The 10,924-nt window shown below is 44.7% G+C and overlaps 1 protein-coding gene across 1 annotated transcript; it reads left to right on the forward strand.

Moving 5' to 3' along the window:
• The first annotated feature begins 868 nt into the window (after nucleotides 1–868).
• LOC149335988 (uncharacterized) lies at nucleotides 869–9,850 on the forward strand. Its single transcript, XM_089554629.1, has 6 exons — nucleotides 869–1,162; nucleotides 2,694–2,845; nucleotides 5,680–5,760; nucleotides 7,218–7,256; nucleotides 8,272–8,322; nucleotides 9,708–9,850. Exons 1-6 carry the CDS (start codon nucleotides 1,102–1,104, stop codon nucleotides 9,735–9,737), a joined length of 414 nt encoding a protein of 137 aa, XP_089410755.1. The 5' UTR covers nucleotides 869–1,101; the 3' UTR covers nucleotides 9,738–9,850.
• Nucleotides 9,851–10,924: the final 1,074 nt, after the last annotated feature.

Genomic DNA, 10,924 nt, shown 5'->3' on the forward strand with positions numbered 1-10,924 from the left:
TTTCGGTACATTGAGAGGCCTTCTGACGATATCTGCAGTTTATTATTCATGAAATTCCTTGACGTGCGTGCCACGTGACATTTTCTGACACGTAACATTCGTGCCACGTAACATTCGGTGCTTCCTACTCCTCGCCACCTGGCTGCTCCAGCGTGGACAGGGCAGAGAACGTCACGCGGCAAGTGCGTCACAGAGTGCAGCGATTTGATGGACTTTGCTTTGCACTTCCCGGAGGCGCGTGACTTTCGAATGAGGCAAGAAATGGCCCAAATTTGTTGAGCCACAGCGGCGAAGGAAATCCGGCTTTCAAAATTAAAAAGAAAACTGGTACGGCTATTATTAATGGCCGGCTACAAACTGGCTAATCGCAGTCAGCTGACTATCGGTAATAGTTAAAAAGTTAACCCTAAGAATTTGGCAAAGCAACAAATTTGAAAGGCGGCTCCTCGCGCCAATATTTGCGACTCGACTACACGACGGAAGCACAGCAAATATTTACCGACTTCTAGTAGAACTTAAGCTGCACGTCGTTGTTTTCTAAAGAAATTCCGTAAAAAGGAGAGGGGTGCACTATTATGAAAGCGAGTTGTAACAACGTGTGTCGCTAAAATTCAAAGACGGAGGAGAAATCAAGGGTGCAAAGGTCCGTCCAGGCAGCCAAGAAAGAGAACTGGGTGGGCTAAGCTCGGACACAAAACTAACAAAGGAAAATATGCGTATTTACTTGCGCATGGCACGCAAACCATGGGACGAGGAAAGCTTCCGACCCGAAGAAGCGTGACCGCCTTTCACGCAACTTAGTGCGCTCGGGAAGACATTGAATGATTCGCAGTGTTGTCACTCAGTTGTCCGCCATCATGGGCCATTTTTCAAGAGTTCCGACTCAAGGACGACGTCCGTTTGTCTGGCGCGATTTCGCAATTGTTTGATCGTCATGACGTGAACGAATGCTTCTTAGTGAGCCCGTTTTTACATACTCACTCAGGCGAGTAGACCCGCCTTTTGAGAGAAGCTTTAAGAGGGGGAGGTTCGTCGTTTATTCATACATCGACGTCGTAGACAGCCCGACCCTCCAGGCCTCTGCCTTGAACTGAAGTTGCCATGCACCTTAAGCTGTTCGCTGTTCTACTCCTGATAATCAATGGCGCCGGTCTCGGACGAGGTAAGTGAGATCATCATCCTTACAAAAATTTTTTTAGACAGTCTAAAACTGTCCATCGACTTCTGTCTATAAAGTCTATAGACTCTCTATGGAGAAATCCTAGAGAACAGCCTCTAGGCAATAGAAATGCTACGGACAGGCGATAGACAATCTATAGATTTATGGCCATACACTTTTAGTAGACTTTTGTCTATAGACAGTCTATAATCTATGGAGAGACAAAAAGAAATATCTATAGGAAGGCAATAGAGTCTACAAGAAGTCTATAGACCCTCTACCGACCATTTTTATGAGGGCAGTGCGCATGTGAGTGTTGAAAACTCTATCTGGGTATTCACCTATGTGCGTCTGCGATAGCTTCTACGCGCGTGGGCTATGTATTTCTTGGCAGACCAGACAGAGACAGGAAAAAAAGTTAATGGGCTAGAAGAAGGAGCCGATACCTGAAGAAATGGTCCTCTCAAAAAGATAGCAATACATCTACCTTTCGTGAACGGAACTTGTATTCCAACGAGGCCAATCATGCACTCCTAACAGAAGTTACCCCACTAGGGACCCCATAGATTTTCTGAAGAATGGCAATAACACTTTGTCGACATAAATTTCTTTGCAATCCATTTACCGGTTTATCCGTACATTTAATATCTGCCATACACGCTGGTGCGGGCCTTGTTAGTGCAAGAGCTCTTATTCGTGACGCTTTTGATCACCTTCTTATGTGATAATGACAGCAGCCGAGAACTAAGGCAGCATCAAACGTTGTATGTTCAGTCATTCACGTTTCACGGGGGAGTTCCTAGTAAATCCAGCGGGCATTCGCAGTCACCGCTCGATTAGCCTCAATACGAGTATAAGGCAGTAAATCAATTCGCAGACGGAGCTTGGATGAACAAAGGGATGTTATTGGTCCCTAAACGGGATTTTATAGCCTCGGTAGTGACAGTGGTCGTGCTCGGTGCGCTTGGCGAAGACAGCCATGCTTCGAACCATGCTTCGAACCATGTAGAGAAAATGGTGCGCCTCGTCAGTGTTATACCCACACAGGATGCACAATCTTTAGCGGAGAGGCTGCTGGGATTGAATCCACGGGCTCGGTGGTCGGTTTTCTAAGACACAGGGAATGAGAGGTCCAGGGCCAATTCTGTCGAGCTGCTGCCTCAGACATCGATTAAGTAGGCATATACTACGAACACTTCGCCACTATCCGTACAAAAGTTTTCCATTTGACTAGGTCCATAATTCCATAAAATTTCAGTAGAAATGTGATGGAGTCAGTATGGAGTGGGCATGGACTATATGCTAGCGGGTATGCAAGGTTACGGACTCCACATGACGTTACGTACACTGTACGGAAATCGTATAGAAATTATGGCGAATGCTTATGGACTCCGCGCATGCAAAGTGTGGATTACTATATATTTTTCCATTTGTTATAGACTCCATATTTCAATGATTACATACGATCGGCTCACATGGAACGTTTCACTAGGGATAGCCGAAATTTCATCCCTCCCTCACACACACCCTGCAGGTCAGGAAGGCGGACTCAAGGAGATGCTGAAAAAGATCGTCGAGGAGAAGATCACCGACCCGTACAGCAAGGAGTTGTTCATGAGCAAGTTCTCAGACATGCAGACGTGCCTCCTGGACATGGCCTCGATGACTCCACAGGTGGCCATGCAGGTTAGTAAAGACCGGTAATAATGAAATACGGCAGCAATTATATCCGCCCATACGCCGCCATACGGCTACAAATGAAAGCTTAACATCTTTCACAGAAACTTCGTAATTTAAAGAAAATTTGTCCCAGTCGGGCGATAGAACACGGGACAACCGCCTATCAAGGGCATTTTCTCTACCGGCTAAGCTAACCTGGGCGGCCAGCATGTAGATGGTAGAAGGAGACTGAATGGACCAAGCACTCGAAGGGGGGATGGTGTCTGTGGAATGTTTCTTTAGGTGGATTAGATTTGTAATTGAAGAGTGACTCATTCGCATCCACCAAAGAGCTACTACAGGGCTACAAAAGAAGGCTATAAAGCATTCGTAGAAATTTCGTAGGTGACGAAACCTTTTTCCTGGTCACGGATTCTGTGAAAGCTGTTAAGCCTTCCTGCGCAGCCGTACGGCTGAGCTTGGGTGGATGGTAATCATCAACTACTCTCTTAGTACAAATCTACTAGACGTTTGAGGATTCCGCTAAAACATTTGAAAAATACCGACTGCGAGTTGTTGATCAATTCGGTCTCGCCCTACCATCGTCTACATGCTGGTCGTCATGGTTAGCTTAGTTGGTTAGGGCGGTTGGCCGCGATAGGCGGTCGTCCCGAGTTCGATCTGAGGACCAAGACGAGTTTTTCTGCCACTACAAAATTTTTGTTGCACACTTTGCAAACTTTCTGTGAACGCTGCATAGCTTTGTTTTGTAGCAGTATGGCTGGGCTTGGATAGATGCTAATGTATAATTGCTCCCGTATTACGAAATATATACTCCACCTTGGGGGATTGCCCAAAAAGCCCTGGACAAGCCTGCAATAAGTCATCGAGTCAGAAGCACTGGATTGGTAGCCATTTTACCTGTACTTCGTTTTCTGAATGTGTTCCATTTTTGCTGCAAAATAGTCAAAAGAGGGACTACGAGTGCGCCGCGTATAAAGCGCTATCATGAAGGTTAAGGGGTTGGTTTTGTAACGATTCCCTATCCGATTAATCCTTTGGCGCGATTTTTACATTGGTAGCATCCACCTGTGATGTCATAGTGGAGGTCCGGTGAACTGTTTTCGCAATCTCTGGTGGAAAAGGCTGGGCTGGCTAGTCCCAACGCTGAAAGGTATAGATGAATAAATTATTTGTTACAAAACAAGGTTGCGGATTAAAAAGAAAGAAACGCGTATTTAAACCCTTGTGACGCCAATGATAAATTGGTAAATTGGTTTTTCAGGAAAAGAAATGGCGCAGTATCTGTCTCACATATCTAGGCGGACACCTGAACCGCGCCGTAAGGGAAGGGAGGAAGGTTGGAGTGAAAGGAGAGGTGGCGGTTCTCGGCTTGCTTTGTGCGTCATACGGCGCTTGATGGCGTCACCCTATTTTTCTTGCTATCATTGGGATTGTGTGTACCAACTGCGAGAACGCTCACACGCCGCCGGCTGTTGTCTTAATAGGACTAGTAAAGCTTCGCACTAAAAGCTGTATGATGCAAAAGGCTGATAGAGACTGTGTCATACAGGTGTTCTAAAATATGTGTGGTACTGTAAGACATATGGTTGGCAAATGTGCGATTTTGTAAGCGTGAATGATATTGGTAGTCAGTTGTATGATGATTGAAAAGACATCTGTATGACAAACCCGTATGAGGTAATCACATCAAACAGATTTTATCACTAGGAAAAGGACAGTTTCTAATCGAGAACGACAAACATTACATTACGAGCAGCCCCTATCGCAGTTTTAGTTAAGTTTTCTTGAATCAGGTCAATCGTTTCCATGGAAGCTGTACCTACCGAATGTAGGTACGCGCACATTAATGTGTCCCCCGAGATAAAAACAAAAGCTTCCGTACTTACTGCGGAGAGAAGTCATGCCAGCCATCGCTATAGCCCTGCCGCCTCACCGTCTGGAGATTATTTCCACCTAAGTGCTTTCGCTGCTGAAATTGATAGCATGACAAGGAATAGGGCGTTCTCACTTCTGCACCCAAGAGGAGTGGGTCGGCTGGAATGATGAGGACGCAGTCCCAGGGCGATGACAGATTGTGCCGTCTATTACCAGAGCAGTGCTACTGCATTACTCAGCGAGAAAAGTTTTGGCAATGAAGGGAAAAGTGCAGGGACGAATCGTCAGAACTTTCTCACTCCTCGAATAGTTGAGGCGGAGGACGGTCGACTCGCGCGTTGCACACTGCGCACTTGGTTCTGCTTGCGCTATCTATGTAAGCCTCGTGTAACCAGTTGTACCCCCAAAAAATTGTTGCAATCATAACAGCGATTTTGCCGTGGCCCTCTAACATAGGAAATGTGCAGATATATTAGGAGTGTGCCTTAAATAATGAGTGCGACCTGCACATTGTATTTTAAGAGGAAGCGATGAACTTCGATCCGTGGACTGCATTCCGCCACATTAAAAAGTGAGCGTGTGTTTCGCCTCTGTACGTTAGGCAGCATTGCCAGGAAAGGTTGTTGCGGAATATAGTATACTAAAATATACGTTATACATTACACTGCTGAAGCCGATAAAGTATCATTGCTACTACCAGCCACTGCCATTCAATTCCGGCCAGTATTGCTATTCTTTTCCGCCTACATGACGGGTTGGATGTGCTCGGGCTAGCTGGCAGGCCACATGGGATTGAGGACTCTGTCAGTAGACATTCTCGATGTTTAGTGCTGCTTTCTGTTACAGTTGTTTTTATGACTTCTACGACAGCCTTCATAGTATGGACTTGCAAAATAAAGGAACATTGAAATACCCTTTGAAGTTTCTACAGAAGCATCGTGTTCTTTCTTACCAACTTGCAGGTTGTCCAGCAGATGGTCCCGGCCCTCAATGACTGCGGCTCGAAGCTGGCTTCGGAAGCTGACGACCAGAAGGCAGCTTTGGTAAAGGCGTTGGCCAGTTTTTCAGTCGCTAAATTTTTCACCCTCCAGGTCCGTCCAAAACACGCAGTAATCTCCTTTTGTTCTAGCGTCCCGAACACAATTAAAGCAAACGCACAACGTTTAGGTATGCTGTGGGGCTAGTTGATGTTAAGGCAACATGGTGCAAGCTGGGCCTAGGGGCGAGGTCAGTTTGCAGAAAGGATAGCACTACAATACAGTTGCTGTGTCCTTTTATTTCTGTAATCCTTGTCCATAAACGGAGTATACGCCCCATTGTCTTGCAACTAGCACACTTTATTGGTGTGCTGTTGAACTATTTCTATAGCATGCACCTACATTCGCCCACAGGGGCATTGCAGTAGTGGTTTGTAGCACTCTATATTTTACCGCTTTCATGCCTAAGAATACAATATAAAAATAGTGGAAGCAATAAAACAGGATAAGTCAAATATTCTGGCAAGGACAAAGGAACAGCATTTACACAAAATATGTAAAGAACACTCGAAATGAGAGAAATATTGCCAGGCGATCAGTGGGCCAATGTGACGAAAATGCACTGCATTAGACTTTCATTCCGCTGTGCATAAAAGAACACATGAAGCAAATATTTTTACATCAGTAGATATTGCATGCTTAGCCTTTTTTGTACTTCTTTACACTTGACTCCATTGAAAACTCCATACTTATATTCCATATCTGATCTCCGGTAGCCATGGGCACTCTCTTTTGGAGGTGGGTCGCACACAAACACTTCAACGAGAGAATGGCATCCGGCGAGTGCGCGCCGTTCTGCTGTCTCCGCTCCTCTTCTCACCTAACTTTCCTCCCCACCGTCCACTTTCCACGGTAGCCACGTGCCGAGTTTTCCTGTGGCAACCACCTTCATGCTGCGCATTCCTCCGCCTGCTCAGAACCTCCTCCATCGCAGTTTAAAAGTTAATTATCAGAAATTAGTTAACCGGCAAACTAGTTAACTTTATTCACCTGTTCTCTTATGTCTGCCCACACTGCTATTATACTGCAGCCGAAGCCGCTTGCATAACTGAAGAACAATATTTTTAAATATTACTAGCCGCCTTCCCTGAAACACTTGGTATAGTTTTGTCAAAAGTGAAAATGGCCACATGGCATTCGCTTCTTCCGGCTGAAAGATGGCGCTACTTGGTAAAGCTTGGTTTGCAGAGTGCGGGCAGTGAAGAGGGAGCCACTTAGTGCGCCTTGCAAGCGCGTGCTTCCCTGCAATGAAACGGAACGCTGGGGTGTGGTATAGAGTGCGCAGTTCGGCTCGATATTTTTGAAGATCGCCCGTGTAGAACATAAGGGCTTTTCAGAGCGTGAATGTGTTGTAATGGCGGTTGCTGCTAAAGAAAATGAAACAGCATATTAAATTTGGAAAATCAATTCTACAATGAATGAAAAGCTAACTGAATCCTTATTGTTCTGTGTCTCGGTTACAGTACGCAAGCTGCACAGGGGAGGCTGTAGCCAAAGTGAAGGTGAGTGTCTCGACAAGATCTTGGAGCATGCCGCTTTGAAATATGCATGCATGTCTCGCCAAAAATGAATAGGTGTTTGAAACGAGGGCTGTAGTAAACTTTAGCAAGAAACTGGAATGTTCCCTGCTCCAGCAATACTATTGCGAAATTTGAATACGTACCATATCAGAAACCGATTTGAAGAAATGATCTCTGAAGGCAGCGGTTTTGGTTTTGCAATTTATTCTTTAGGTTTCCCGAACTTATGAACCCCAGACACATTGTATACACAGAATGTGAGAGCTGGCTGCAGGTGTAAGTGTGTCTGTGTGTGTGAGAGAGAGAGAGAGAATAAACTTTATTAATATAGAGTAATTACGAGTGAAAGTGTAGCTGCGTATACACGACTGATTCTTACGACCCATGAAAGATTTCACAGTGACTATGAGGCACACCTGAAGCAGCATACTGAAATTAAAACTTGGCATCGGCCGAGTAACCATATGCTTACAAACAGTGTGCCATATATACATGGATATTGCCGAAAGCAGCCAAAAACAAGTTTTTAAGGCCTATATTCGTATGACAGTTTCTTACCTTCCTTAACACGTCACTTGAATGCGAGCACAAAAGGGTGCATATTTTTTGTTATCGAGAATACCTCAATTCAAACTTTCCATTTAGCGTTTTCTGTGCGTCTGTTTCAACTGTACATAATGTTTCAATTGTCTTGTCGTAAGAAATACCAAAGATATGTTTCCCGGAAGCGCACTTCGATTTAAAATTATAGAAGTGACCGAGGTTGATGCCATTAAACATATTTTCATCCTCACAATAGCCGTCACAAAACGTTTTTATTTTGTTTTTCTCGGGACGCAATTTGGGCAGAGGGCCTTCCAAAACACCAACAAACAAATAACGCTTTCATCTTCTTCATTGTGTTTGGCTGCACACGAGTCTGGCTGCACACGAGTCGTTCGCAGTTAACATTATCTTGTGAAGTCATCAGTTGTATTTATAAATGTTTCCATTATAGGCTGAAACTGGAATGAACGATGATGACGCAAAGACGTTCGATGACGGCATGGTGAGTCCTGTCTAGTACCTCTGGGAGTGCAGGATGAAGGAAATAAAAAGGCGTTTCCTTAACAGGAAGGGATATCTAGAGCAGGTCAGTGGTTAAACAGTAGTGACGTAATCCCCAGACATTGGCTTTGAGTAAGAAAAACCTCTATTTATACTGCTGCCTGTAGTATTGTACCGGGCTCATGTTAGCAGTGACTGAATTTTCCAGGGCAAAATGACTTTCAGTAGTTAGTAGCAATATAAGCATTATTTACTATTTAGTTGTGTTTCTTCTCGCCTATGGTAATCTTCAGAACAATTTGTAATCAGCGCTCACGGGGTTAGCGAGTCCGGTAGTCATGAAGTGTTTGAAAATCTTTGAAAAGGGCTTGCTTTTTACATTTGGGATCATTTGCAGTGATTGAAACGTTGTAGGGGCGTTTCGATTCGCGCTGCAGAAGTTATGAACTTCCCTACAACGTGTGCAGTTTTCCTGCATGAGACGCATGGTAAAGGATGGCATCAACATCGGTTTAGATTTCTTTTCTCATTTTTTCAAGCGGGTGTGCCAGAGAGGCTTATGTCCCACTGTACTATTTACTTCATGCTACGAATCTTTTCAACTCCTCGATAATTTTCTTGTCAGCAGTAATCGAAAGCAGGATTTCTACACCTAGACGTACTTTGGAGCCTGCAAAGTTAGTCGATAGCCAAATATTTCATATCGTCATTTCCGTAGAGGTTCCAGAAGCTGGACCGGACATATAGAAGCAGCTGTAGACAGTCGTTCCGCGCGAAATACCTAACATACATATGCTTTGATTGGGTTCATCTAAAACGTCGCCAAGTTTCTTTACGTAACTAGCGTAAACGTATGCTAAACCACAGTATGAAAATAATTTGGACTGTTTTCCACTCGTGCTTGTAAGGTAAAGTGTTAAGCTTTATTTGAACAAAGCCGATACTGTATCTAATACTAAGGGCGCTCGCGTGTGAAGAGCTTTATGTGTTTTACGCACTTCCAAGATGATTATAGGTAATACACCTGAAATACAGTTTATAGAACCCACACAAGCCGAGACTGTATCTAATACTAAGGGCGCTCGCGTGTGAAGAGCTTTATGTGTTTTACGCACTTCCAAGATGATTATAGGTAATACACCTGAAATACAGTTTATAGAACCCACACATTATATTTGGCTCTGTAAACGTAGAGTTTAGTCGTCGTCCGGGCTTGAAGGGTTACAAAAGAAATGAAATGACCTTTGTACAGAGACCTTAACGTTTGACGCTTCCTCGAAAGCATCCAAATGCAACAGCGTGAAGAGGCTTATGTCTAAACGAGGCCGTCATTAAAAAGAAAACGATCATTGAGGGTTACCACTAATCCTTTCTTGTTTTTTCCAGGAGTGCCTAAAGAAGGCGTTGGGCTTCTGATGAATGCGACAGCACAGCTTTACGTCGGCAGCGAATTCTAGAACCTTAGAGATATGCATTCTCAAATAATTCTCCCGAAGCCACCAGTTAAATAAATTTAACTAATCAACAAATCCGGTGACTGCTTTCACTTCAGCGTGCATTAATAGAGAATAACTTCAGCCCACTTTCCCGCTACATACTACTGCCGCACTCTTCTTTCAAATCACAGACGCCAGTGCCTGCCGAGAATTTCTCGTTCCTCAGCGTGCATTTCAAAGCGATACACCACCCAGTCAGTGCCTAATAAACCATCAGAGAACATGTATAAAAACAAACATCTGAACCACTGGCGTGTACTGACGGCAGCTACTATCTGTGTAGTGCGCAAAATTAAACAATCGTTGCAACATACTGCCAGGATCCTGCCTAGATGACCTACTTCGTGATTTTATTGCGCACTCCATGATTTTATGGAAACATTATATGTAAAGGTGCTATAAAATATAAGTAGGCTCTGCGCAGCTACCGTAGTCCTCCGCACAAAAATGGCTGGCGGTTTATCATCGTTAAGCACAAAATATTGTTCGAAAGCTCAGTTTTTCGAGGCTCCCACCACCGCCACCTACCTGAGAGCGTGACTGAGGTGTCCACTGCTCGAGGGTTTCAGTTATGGGTGTCTACAACTTTTTCATCATCAAAGCCAATCTGCCCAATGTACGCCGGCGGCCTATGCTCAAGTGCCGCGTTTCTGCAGCAGTGCTCTCAATGCCAACGCGTATTGCTCTAGCGCCTTGTTTCTATCACACCGCTGTCCACGCCAACGCATGCAAACACATCTATCTGTCATTACCGCCACCTAGCTCAAAGCGCGAATATTAGCTTGGTAAGTAGTATTAGTTCATGAAGAAGACGATGCGCGAAGCACGGCGCGAGAGTGCCTTGCAGTTAAAGACTGGCCTATCCCCCGTCGTGGGTATGTGCGATGCCACCAAGGCAACAACAACAACAACAACACTAGGAGTGTTGAGCTGCGGTGGTCGCCTTGTGCTTTTGCGCACTGGCCAGCGAAGCTGATTTGTTCGCGCCGCTACGGATTGCGAATTCTAGACGCGGATATTTTTTATTTCCTTCTTTCACTTTGCGCAGACCCAAGAACACCGAAAGAACTTGCTCGGAGCTTACCCATCTGAAAAAGTGATAAAACA

This window comes from Amblyomma mixtum, chromosome 7, assembly GCF_055824585.1.
Source record: "Amblyomma mixtum isolate Tamu chromosome 7, ASM5582458v1, whole genome shotgun sequence".
Classification (NCBI taxonomy): domain Eukaryota; kingdom Metazoa; phylum Arthropoda; class Arachnida; order Ixodida; family Ixodidae; genus Amblyomma; species Amblyomma mixtum.